Here is a 13,244-nt window from a genome sequence, read left to right on the forward strand (position 1 = left end):
TACGGTCCTCTCCAAGGTTTCTCATAGTCATTCACATCGACGTCCCACTAGGGTGAGTTTTTCCTTGCCCTTACGTGGGCTCTGTACCGAGGACGTCGTTGTGGCTTGTGCAGCCCTTTGAGACACTTGTGATTTAGGGCTTTATAAATAAACATTGATTGATTGATTGATTGATTGATTTTTACAATTACATGTTGCAGTTAATAGTATATATGCTTTATTTGTCATTATTTATATTTTCTGAATAAATTATGTGATAATGTCATTGGTGTTAATTTTTAATCCATCAAGATAAAAAAATTATATCAAAATAAAATTACAGTATGTTATTTATGTAGATTGATAATTTTCCTCGACTGATGTACTAACAGCATGTAGTTTATTTTGTACATAAGTAGCATCATCTTGTCATGTTCTGTGGTCTGGATTATGTTTTGTTATTTTCTGCTAGTTTTGGACTCCATAGTTCCTGTTTTTGTGCATCCTTGTTTGTTTTAGTTTCCATGACGACTCCACGAGTTCCTGTTTTTGCGCTCCCTTGTTTGGTCACCATGGCAACTCATTAGTTTCACCTGCCTCATTTGTTTGGACTCATGCACCTGTTTTAATCAGGAGAGACTATTTAAGCCTGTGAATTTCAGTTAGTCTGCCTGGCGACATTGATATTCTGCTCATGCTCTGTTGATGTGCTTTTCATGAGCGATTCATACCATAGTTCATGCTTCATGCCATGCCACGTAAGTTTTTGTTTAGTCAAACCACAGTCTAGTGAGACGACGCGCGCAGCTTCCACGCCTGCCACGACGACGACGCACGCAGCTTCCACGCCTGCCACGACGACGACACGCGCAGCTTCCATGCCTGCCACGACGAGGACGCGCGCAGCTTCCACGCCTGCCTGGACGACGACGCGCCCACCTCCTCGTCGGCCAATCCGTGGCCGTTCCCTGGTCGTCCGCCACGCCAAGTGCGCCCACCCCCTCGTCGGCCACGGATGTGGCCGTTCCCTGGTCGTCCGCCACGCCAAGTGCACCCACCTCCTCGTCGACCACGAATGTGGCTGTTCCCGGGTCACCCGCCTCATCAGGTAAAGCGGCGTTCTACGCGTTGCCGCCACCTGACTCTCCCTCGGTGGATTCGGGGACACTTGGTCTGGCGACCCACCGCCAAGTCCCCTTCCCGCCCTCCCATGACTCTTGATCTTGCTTTGTTTTTTGTTTTTTTTGGACATCTGGTATCTGTCCTTAAGGGGGGACCATCTGTCATGTTCTATGGTCTGGATTATGTTTTGTTATTTTCTGCTAGTTTTGGACTCCATAGTTCTTGTTTTTGCGCACCCATGTTTGTTTTAGTTTCCATGACGACTCCACGAGTTCCTGTTTTTGCGCTCCCTTGTTTGGTCACCGTGGCAACTCATTAGTTTCACCTGCCTCATTTGTTTGGACTCACGCACCTGTTTTAATCAGGAGAGACTATTTAAGCCTGTGAATTTCAGTTAGTCTGCCTGGCGACATTGATATTCTGCTCATGCTCTGTTGATGTGCTTTTCATGAGCGATGCATACCATAGTTCATGCTTCATGCCATGCCACGTAAGTTTTTGTTTAGTCAAGCCACAGTCTAGTGAGTTTTTTAGTTTCACGTTTCATGTCACAGTTAGCGAGTTTTTCATGTCCTAAGTTTTTTTGCCTTTGCTTTCACGTGCGTTAGGCACGCTCGCCTTCGGGTTGTTTTTTGTTTTTGTAGTACTTATAGTCAAGAATAAATCTTGTTCCAACCTTCTACCGATGTCCGGTCAAGTCCGTTTGCATCACGGGAAAATAATCCTCTCAGTAATAGCATACATAATAATCCACGTCTTAACACATCTACAAAGATACAAAGAATTGCTATTGCGACATCCAGTGGACACATTTAGAACAGCAGTTCCTTTCATTCAAAAATGCCAGGTTAATTCTTATACTTAGCGGGCCTGATACGGCCCCATAGGCGTACGTTTGACACCCCTGGTTTAAATCTATACTTCTGGCCTCTTAAAGACCAATATTGTACTTTCGAGAGAAAATTCTTAAAAAATCTACCTTGTTCTTGTCTCTTACCTCCATTTTTGAGATTATATTTTGGGTCTGTTTTTGAACAAAACTTGATTACAATATTTCAGTATTAGTTTTAGTACTTTTTGAGCACAATCAACAATACTGTGACGATAAAGACAACCGTGATCATTTTGGGCAATGTAACAGGTGCGTTTAATAATCATTTATTCAGGTCGAACATCTCGTGGTGTGTATTCTTACTTATTGTTTAGTGTCAGACATATTTTATTCTCACATATTGTTTACTGTCAGACATATTGTATTCTTACATATTGTTTAGTGTCAGACACATTTTATTGTCATATTGTTTACTGTCAGACATATTGTATTCTTACATATTGTTTAATGTCAGACATATTTTATTCTCACATATTGTTTACTGTCAGACATATTGTATTCTGATCATATTGTTTAGTGTCAGACATATTGCATTGTGTGAAATGCGCTTTTTTCCGACGTATTCGATCAGTATTCGAGGGATCATCACCAGAGGGCTTTGTGCTTGCTCGCGGATGAGAGGCGGATCTAGCGAGGCTAGCGTGCCAAGCCTGCGGTGTTTGGAGGCAGTGTGGCCGGGCAGTGTACTCCTTCTTCTGCGTCATCTCACCGCTGACACTGCTTCTTCTCGCCGACCATCATGGCGACTCCCGCCGCCGTTAACCCGTCGGGTAAGTTAGCACAGCGTTGTTTGATTTCTTGTATGTTTGACTATGTTGTATTGCGTTTTGTAGTGCACTTTATTGTGTTTTGAGACAATAGTTGAATAATTACCGTGTTACGGAGAGTATGGAGGATGAAGGAGGGTTGAAGCCGCCGCCAGGCCGCCGAAGCCTGGCTGCAGCATCCATCCCTTCCCCCACCAAAACAATCATTTTCTTTAGCTTTCAACAAACACTTCGATGGCTGTCGGTCAGTAGACATGTTAAAGGTGTAATTACGCGTATTTCTTTGTCGTGGCATAGCTTTGTGTTCGTTATAGCAAGCTATGCTCATCCGTCAGTGACACAAAGATTACTTTGCATATTCTACTTGTTAGCATTTATTTGCCTTTGTTGTATTTTCTACTATGCACTAGTACATTCATACCTTTTATAATACACATTTGTAACATACCCGCCTGTTGATTACAAAATGGACGAAGAGATGTTTCATGGTTAAAACCTTTTACATCCCATGGACACTACATAAACCAAACCACTGCTGTTCAAATTGTGGCCACAAGGCCATCATTTGCCCCAACTATATTAACAAATATAAATCAAACCAGACCTGTGTCAAAACATTACCAGGGATTAGTTTCTCAATAAAAATACAATTTAACCCAGGGGTGTTCAAAGTGTGGCCCTGGAGCCTTTGCAGCCTGCAGTTCGAGTTTTGTTGGCCCTCAGCGTATTGTTGAAAAAAAATAATCTTAACAAAACAAATAATGCAAGAAAAAGTAGTAAAAATACATAATGTAGTTGAAAACAGCTTACATTACTAATAATACTAATAATTTGGGGTGTCCCGATATGATATTGATATCAGATATCAATCTGATACAAGCAAAATAACAAGTATTGGATTAGCGCAAGCGAGACATACATAAATGTCCATAATTGAGAACAGCTAAGCACACATTAGCACACTAACTATACCAACGTAATAAGTGTCCCCAATTGAACAATATTGCAGTCTAAAACACATCTGTCAATATAAACCAGTGCCTCTCAAATATTTTCTGTTACGCCCCCCCAAACCCCCTCCCCCCTCAACTTTACTGCTGCCGATATTTTTTTCTATATCTTTATTTAATAAGTTGTAGCTGTATTTATTTCAGTATAAAAGTGTAGAAAGTTTTTTGCTTTGGTCATGAAATGATGATAATTGTGTGCCAGGGCATAGATGCGTATGACAAATTTAATTGAGATGTAGATCATCAGTCGTTTAAAAAACGGCAATTAATGGCAACAAACTTAGAATTTTGCAAGTTAGTTTCAATGTCATTTAATACAGTGGCACTCTAGCATTTCACCTCTGGCTCCGTGATGGCCATAAGCTGTGTGTTCCCCTTTAAAGGCCTACTGAAACCCACTACTACATACCATGCAGTCTGATAGTTTATATATCAATGATGAAATCTTAACATTGCAACACATGCCAATACGGCCAGGTTAACTTATGAAGTGCAATTTTAAATTTTCCGCTAAACTTCCGGTTGGAAACGTCTATGTATGATGACGTATGCGCGTGACGTCACGACGGCAACGGAAGTATTCGTACCCAATGTGTCACCATACAAACTGCTCTGTTTTCATCGAACAATTCCACAGTATTCTGGACATCTGTGTTGGTGAATCTTTTGCAATTTGTTTAATGGACAATGGAGACTGCAAATAAGAAAGTTGTAGGTGCGATCGGTGTATTAGTGGCGGACTACAGCAACACAATCAGGAGGTTGTGTTGTGTTTGAGCTGGATAGCAGACGCACTACCGTGAGTACAGCTTTGGCTTCCAAACATTTGATCGCTTGCCCGTACGTGCGTGTCGCTATGTGCATGTCACGTACGTAACTTTGGGGAAATATAGGTTTCTTGCCGACTGATGGCGGCCGGGATGTCGTCGAAAGCTACAACGCCCGCCGCCGCTCCGTAGTTAGTTTCAATTGTTAAGCTTCGCCAAGCTGGAAATTATTAACCGTGTATTTACATGTTCATGGTTTAATAGTATCGTTGATCTTCTGTCTATCCTTCCAGTCAGGGTTTTTTTAAATTTTGTTTCTATCTGCATTTGAGCCTGATGCTATCACGTTAGCTCCGTAGCTAAGTTAGCTTCAATTGTTAAGCTTCGCCAAGCTGGAAATTATTAACCGTGTATTTACATGTTCATGGTTTAATAGTATTGTTGATCTTCTGTCCATCCTTCCAGTCAGGGTTTTTTTAAATTTTGTTTCTATCTGCATTTGAGCCCGATGCTATCACGTTAGCTCCGTAGCTAAAGTGCGTCAACGATGTACTGTCGTGGAGATAAAAGTCACTGTGAATGTCCATTTTGTGTTCTCGACTCATTTTCAAGAGGATATAGTATCCGAGGTGGTTTAAAATACAAATCCGTGATCCACAATAGAAAAAGGAGAGTGTGTGGAATCCAATGAGACCTTGTACCTAAGTTACGGTCAGAGCGAAAAAAGATACACCCTGCACTGCCTCTCTAGTCCTTCACTCTAACGTTCCTCATCCACGAATCTTTCATCCTCGCTCAAATTAATGGGGTAATCGTCGCTTTCTCGGTCCGAATCTCTCTCGCTCCATTGTAAACAACGGGGAATTGTGAGGAATCCTTACTCCTGTGATGTCACGCTATTTCCGGTATAGGCAAGGCTTTTTTTTATCAGCGACCAAAAGTTGCGAACTTTATCGTCGTTGTTCTATACTAAATCCTTTCAGCAAAAATATGGCAATATCGCGAAATGATCAAGTATGACACATAGAATGGATCTGCTATCCCCGTTTAAATAAAAAAATGTCATTTCAGTAGGCCTTTAAGAAGGCGCTATGTAGGGTGAGTGACGTGTGTAAGTTTTAGGAGAGGGAGCGCTAGCATGTTCAGGAGTGTTAATAGCATGGTGGATGTCCGGTTGGCTTTGTGGAAAACATAAATAAAGCGTTGTAAGAAATCGACGGCCTCGTCATTCCGACGAAAGAGCGGAACTGTAGGGACTCAAGTTGGAGGGTGTTTCTTGGTGCCTGGTGAGGCTGGATCTTTGAAAATCAGTGCACCCGGTTGTAAAGCTGTTATTTTTCTTAGCCTGTTTAAATGGCGTGCAAAACATCTTTCCATCGTCATAAGTGAGCCATTTGCTGAAAAGTGGCTCCTGGAAAAAAAAAAAAAATGTTTGCATCATGGTGACAAATTCCGGAATTTGCCGTCCTTTCTGATTTCAATGCGTAAAAAGACACACAAAGTGCGTTAACGCCAACACTGTTAAAAAATATCTCCAAAAACAAAACAAAAAAAGTCTCCAATCAGAAGAGATTATGCGTACTATGCTGTAACTGGGTTTGAGTGAGCCGATCAAGCGCTCCTTTTCTCCTACGTACAGTGCTGTAAACCTGTCAAAAACTTTTCCTGAGCTCATTGTTTGTAAACAAACCTGGCGTCGATCATGTGCCAATACACTGTTTAAGAGGAAGACTTTTCGTGTGCTATTTGCACCAGATGTTGTCCAAACATTCCACAAGTAGGGAAAAATATTTAGCGTCAACACATCAAACCATATCAGCCATCTGAAACCCCAGCATTTGCTTTGACTGTGTTTTAAAAGCTTATGAAGACACATGTTTTAGAAGCTTCCCCAAAGCCAGCCGCATAGAAAGGCTAGGGGCTTTTTCCTATTGTTATGGATAGGCCTGGGCTTATTATAAGTCAACTAATCAAACAATAGATGAAAATGAACTTGATGATTTTGCCTGCATCGATAAATTAGCATGTTTGTGTGTTTTGTTCATCTCTTGCCTTCAAAAAGGGTGAAATAGGTTTCACTCTGTGCATTGCTCATACTACATGAGCATGTTCATTCAATAGCAGAATTAAATAAACAAAGTGAACTCTTTTGTCAGTCATTCACAATCTTTGTCTCTGTGAGTGAAGGTGGGACTGCTAGCTTTAGACAGCGACAGAGCCTTGCTAGTCTCGACTCGCTTGTAGGAGCACCGCAAGTTAACAAAAATTAAGAGGGAAAAAAAGATGATTGCAATTGTCGTAATATTTCGGCTTCAAAACAAATGAGCAAGATTAGCCAGTCAACATGGACGAATGAGCCATTATGCCAAATTTGTTGGAAAGTGATAACAAAAACACCTGACGCAGGTTTTTCAACTGGTGAAAAAAACTGCCCTTCAAGATGTTCAATATTTATTAAGGGTGTAACGGTACACAAAAATTTCGGTTCGGTACGTACCTCGGTTTAGAGGTCACGGTTCGGTTCATTTTCGGTACAGTAAGAAAACAACAAATGGTTATTTATGGTTATTTATGGTTGGTTATTTATTTACCAAATTTGTAAACAGTGGCTTTATCCTTTTAACATTGGGAACACTATAATAATTCTGCCCATGTTAATCAACATTAAACTGCCTCAAGTTGTTGCTCAGATTAAATAAAATGACAAAACTTTTCTTCTACATATAAAAAGTGCAACATTAAACAGTTTCATGTCAACTCATCATGCTTAATTTATTACAGCATTTGGGAAGCCTGTAGTTGATTTTTATTATGTAAATGTCATATTTTTATCAAAATGTGATGGCAGGGACCCTGCCATTCAAAACTAGGCTGCTACATTACTAATGATTAATTGTAATGTATTAAATGTAACTATAGCTGAAAAAATAGTACAATAGCAATAGGAGAGACTATTCATCCCTGAACACCACAGAGTTAATGTAGGCTTAATGATGCACTTACATTACACACACACACACACCGCAAAATGAGCTAACGTTATGCTAAAAGCTAATTAGCCTTCACCTCAAGCCAGGACTACGAGCGAGCTGAGCTGCAGTTTGTTTCTAGAACGTCAACGGGCTCATAGTGATGTTACTTGTAGTTGACTGGGAGGTGTTTATTTTAATTTGGGGAGAGTCCGCTGCCTGATGCTCACCTGCTAAACACCTATCTGCTAACCCCACCGCAGAAGCACTGACTCCATGCGCTCTGAATAGGCACTGCTGATTGGCTGTTACCGCTCTGAATACGCACTGCTGATTGGCTGTTACCGTTATGGTTGTAACCAATCAGATGGTTGTGTGGGTGGGACAATGCTGGGTGCTGTGTAGGGATGATGTTTGATAAGAAATTGTCGAGTTCGAGCCTATTATCGAATCTTCTTATCGAACCGATTCCTTATCGATTCTCTTATCGAGTCCAGATAGGTTGTTGTATATGGAAAAAAACACACAATATTTGGTTTAAGAAAAGCTCACTTTTATTATATAAGAAAAAAATAAAATCTAATAAATAAATAAATATTGACTGTTGTTACCCAAAGTTATTAAGTGGGATTTTTCAGAAAAACTAATATATACAGTAACACAAAAACAACCTGTCTCTGTGATCACTATAGGTGTATAAATAATAATCTAGTGTTAAATAAAATCAGTCCCTTGGGCACAAAACTTAAAATAATACAGCTCTCCAAAAAGTGCACTTCTGCTGCTATTTGACATAACTGTTTGTTATGATGCTTTGACATTTTTGCACTTTATTTCTTTATTGAAAGAAAATTCTATGAAGAGAAAAGTTGTTTGAAAATGTGGTTACAATGCTAAAAAATTAAAAGTTAAAGCTAAAAAAAGAAATACACTTTATTGAGTTAACATTATTTATTTATAGGGGGAAAAATGTGATGTTATGAGCTAGGCTAGGGAATATAACAACTACACTACCCAGCATGCAACGGGAGTGACGAGCATGCGCGGTAGCCCCGAAAAGTGTTGTTGCATGTCGTCACCCGGCAGCTAAGAATGAGGTTATGAGCACGCTGTGAAAGTAAACGTCAAGAACTCAGCCAACACGCCTCGTCTGCATTATTTATAATTAGACAGACAACACATATACAGTGTGATTTTGTTTTGTTTACAAGGAAAGAGTTAAAGTTAAAAAAGAGAGATATATGTTGTATATATATGTATGTGCTGCGGTTGCTTTAAGTACGTTGCGACAGCTGCCGTAAAGGAGGTGCGTTGCTAGCCTGGCTGCTATGTTTCCGGTTGGTCGTAAAAGTGTTCGTCATGTGTTTGTACCCTGCTCAAATCTCTCAGTAAAGTTATTCATTTGATTATACCTTTTGTTTTGAACTTTATTACACCTTGGAGCGCTTTTCCCGGTACATTGTTTTTCCTGCTTTCCCTATCTGCGCCTTGTGGGCGGTATAGCTCGGTTGGTAGAGCGGCCGTGCCAGCAACTTGAGGGTTCCAGGTTCGATCCCCGCTTCCGCCATCCTAGTTACTGCCGTTGTGTCCTTGGGCAAGGCACTTTACCCACCTGCTCCCAGTGCCACCCACACTGGTTTAAATGTAACTTAGATATTGGGTTTCACTATGTAAAGCGCTTTGAGTCACTAGAGAAAAGCGCTATATAAATATAATTCACTTCACTTCACTTCACTAATGACTAAGCTACGTGACGTCATTTCTTGTGATGTCTCACGGGGCATTTCTGGTCGGGACGGGATTCGTTCCGAGGGATTCGAATAAAGAACCAACTCTTTTTCTTTACTATAGTGGTCTCGATAACGGGTACCGGTTCTCAAAAAGGGATTCGAGTCCGAGGACTCGGTTCTTTTCTTATCGAACAACCGGGAAAACCGGTTTCGAGTATCATCCCTAGTGCTGTGTAGAGTACTGACAGAGACAGAGGCAGAAAGCAGAGCAGCTTGTTAAGACTTTAGCTTAGGCGGCTACTTCATATGTTCGTGTGAAAACTCGTTCGGTAAACCTCCGAACCGAACCGGAACCCCCGTACCGAAACGTTTCAATACAAATACACGTACCGTTACACCCCTAATATTTATTGAAGTGAAATTTTTGCTAACATAGATTGAGAGTCAATTTTACTTAGGATAAAAGTAAAACTTAGGATAATTAAATGTTCTTATTCTTCCAATTACATTGGTAAAAATACCCCCCAAAAATAAATGTATTGCATTTCAAAGCGTTACTTACATTAGTAATATTATATTTCGAATACATTAGTGCTCAAATTGGTCTCAACATAATACTGACAACAATACTGTTTATTAGCAACAATTTTTGGGACTATATATCTAAAAATGTGTTATCAGCACAGGCCTTATAGCTGTGGCGGTTGAAAAGGGCAAAATGTTTGCCAGAAACGACTTGAGGGCTGAAGCGATCTGTGAATTCATCATGGAAATGATGAATACGACGAGAACATTATTCGGTGAGTGATTACAGTGGATTTCCCCAAAATAAGAATACAAATCTCGCATTAGTGGTGGGAATCTTGGAGGACCTCACACCTCGATTACGATTCAGGGGCTACGATTAGATTATAAATCGATTAATTATGCATATTTGATTATTATATAGTATATTATTTTCATTATTAGTATTTTATCAAACATTTATTATTTATTTAATAATTAACAAGTAAGTATCAGGGCTGTACGCTTAGCTTTTTCATTAGTAGCACCAGTGCAACTAATTGAAAAACATTAGTAACAAAGAATCATTTTAGTAGTACAGAAACAGTTTAGGAGCAATATTAAATGTGCTAAATATCACAATATCATTATTAATATTCAAACAACATACACTCAAAGAACATCCCTAAACTACTGTTGCTAAGAGCTAGGTGCATGGCAGTGTACAACGTATTTAGTGTACAGTGCGTCCACTTCTATTAAGATAATTGTATTTATTTAACAAGAAATAATGTAAATGAAACATATGTATTTGACGTTTGATCTTAAAGAGGAACTGCACTTTGTTTTGGAATTTTGCCTATCGTTCACAATCCTTATTGAGAGACAAGAAAACAAAAGTTTAGTTTTTTTCCCGCAGTCAAACGGGTGAAAATCGGCTCGTTCTAGGTGACTAACAATGCAGCTAATGGAAGCAATCAATTCTACCTCAGTTTGGTAACCTGTATAACAGGGCTATTCAACTACATCATGAAGAGGGCCGTAATTTCAAGAGCCCAATTGCTCAGGGGCTGGACATCAAAATGTGGATGTTTCGCAAGTTATATTCCTTTAAGACAGCGTTTACTTAATTACAAAGTAAACAAATCGGCCTTCACACTGTTTATAAATTCATTATTCTGCCCTCGCTGCTCGTTTCTAGCGTGTGCAACTAGACAGATAGTTAACAGCATCAAGAAACAGAAGCTCCCGAAGTTGTGTTGAAGATAAATGTTCCTTCTTTTTAATTATTTGATTTTATTATTATTTTCCTCCAATTGTGTATTTTACATAAATAATGTCCATTGTGTATTTTACATGAAAAAAATACAAGGTTTTGTGTTAATACATTCACACAACTACTTATGTTTACGCATATAGAAATTAAACATCCACATCAAACATTGGACACAATGTATGTGTCTGTGATTCATCGCAACTCAACCTAAGATGTAGCGCCCTCTACTGGTCATATTTAGCACTACATGTATTAAGCAAGCTTTGATCGCCAGGGTTGCTCTCAGACAATAAACAATAAGTCCACTAATACAAAAGACAACAAGAAGTCAGCAATTTTAATACAAAACAACTAAATATCTTTGTGCACAATATCTACTTACAAAGGTTTTTACCAAGTTTTGTTATAAAGCTTACACATGTGGATTTCTGCCATTGTTGCTGCTTGTTTAGGTCAGACAGAAAACAATGACTCGAGCACTTGCTCGGGGGCAGAATATTCATACTTTGTTGATTAGTTGTTGTTAAACGTCCGATTAAAGGTCCGATTTTTGCAATTTATTTTGATTTTTTTCAGTGTTGAATGAGTAGTCTTCTTCTACTCACCACACTGCTGATTCATTGTGACACATGTGCCTCGCTGTTGCCCCATGTGGGGTGGCAGGAGTACTGCATACATGAGCAACCCTAGTTTTAATGGTTTCATCAAGGCTATTTGGGTGATGTTCGGCGGGCCAAATGAAACGCTTTGGCACGCCGGGTATGGCCCACAAGCCTCCAGTTGTATAGGCCTGCTGTATAATAACCAAACTGCAGCGACATTGTTATTGTAAGAGCGAACACTAAGGAACTATTTTTCTAGTGGAGTAACACATCGGCATGCTTCGGTATTAGCCGTAAGCTAGCTACGGCAAGAGATAAGATAGCTTCTGCATCAGCACCCAAATCACGTTTGAGATTGTAATGCACAACACAATGCAATAGGAGACCAATCTTTACTGACTGAAAAACATGAACACCCATATTACAGTAGCTGTAAAGTATTAGCCCACATTTCATGTTTTGTTTATACACAGCTAGCTTGACAGCCTATGTATTTGTAATAACACGCATGACGTGCTGCATGTATCATGACCAATATTATAGTGACTTAATCGATGGAGAGTTGTGCGTTTGTTCCAGCTGGCCGGGGAAGTTTTTTCCGGTTTATTTTGGGTAAGCTGTCCATTTATGTTGAAAAAGCTTGGCCACAAGTTCCACATTTACACCGTCAAAGACACGCCAACTTCACTCTCTCGGCTCCAACGTTTCACCCTTCCTTTGTGCTCACTTCTAGAAGCAGTAGTTCATCCTCCGTATATTCAGCTTCAAAAAGAAAAGGTTGTGACTCTTCATTTGTTCGAAAAAAATAATAATCTTTGTTTGTCTGTTACCAAATCTGCCATGATTAGAAAACACTCGCGTTTGTTTCCGGAAGTAGGAACACACATTCGTTGCTAGAAAACGGAAATAAATGCGCTGAGGAAATCAGTTTTGGCAATCCTTAAAATGACCAAAATAAGGTAAATATTGTTCATATTGTTATGAACATGTGTGTTACTACATTATATATATATATGTTCAGTGTGTATTTAAAACGTTGATGGAGCGTTTTGAAGTTGTTTTGGAGGGATTTCAAAGCTACAAATATATATACAGCCCGGCCAAACTTTTTTTAACCTAATGCGGCCCCTGAGTCAAAAAGTTTGGGGACCCCTGCATTAGTTAATAGTGCGCAAATAATAATCTATATATAGCCATTCATACTGTAACTTCCTGCTGGTAGTTTTCCCCATGGTCCTTGAACACACAGTGTCGGCGGAGAATGAACATATGTTATGTATCTTGAAGTGAAGTCGGAGGCAGCTGTGCGTGCACGGAGGAAATACTTGTTGGAATTGGGCCTGTTGTTATCATAAAATTGGTAATAAAAGCTAAAAATAAAGTCAGACTTTGTTTTCTTCTGGACGCTACAATACACTATATTACTTTATTTTGTTAGCTGTGGCGGCTCATATGAAGCCATACATTAAGGAGAAACCCTAAATGTAGTTAAACCGAACGCTTTTATTTTTATTTTTGAGAAAGTGTCTTGACATGTTTTAATGTTGGATCGACTGTTTGCACTAAAAAAGTCTCCTTTCGACATCCTGCCGACCGTCTTTCATTTCTGTTGGGCTTTAAGTCATC

At 39.6% G+C, this 13,244-nt stretch overlaps 1 protein-coding gene across 1 annotated transcript in view; it reads left to right on the forward strand.

The window, feature by feature from the left end:
• Nucleotides 1–2,484: 2,484 nt before the first annotated feature.
• arnt2 (aryl-hydrocarbon receptor nuclear translocator 2) overlaps nucleotides 2,485–13,244 on the forward strand; it is a 168,101-nt gene continuing 157,341 nt past the window's right edge. Inside the window, exon 1 of the mRNA XM_062029809.1 lies at nucleotides 2,485–2,763. Within this exon, the coding sequence (XP_061885793.1) occupies nucleotides 2,733–2,763 (31 nt within the window). The 5' untranslated portion in view covers nucleotides 2,485–2,732. The remainder of the gene's footprint in view (nucleotides 2,764–13,244) is intronic.

Source organism: Entelurus aequoreus, linkage group LG02 (assembly GCF_033978785.1).
Source record: "Entelurus aequoreus isolate RoL-2023_Sb linkage group LG02, RoL_Eaeq_v1.1, whole genome shotgun sequence".
In the NCBI taxonomy this organism is placed as follows: Eukaryota; Metazoa; Chordata; class Actinopteri; order Syngnathiformes; family Syngnathidae; genus Entelurus; species Entelurus aequoreus.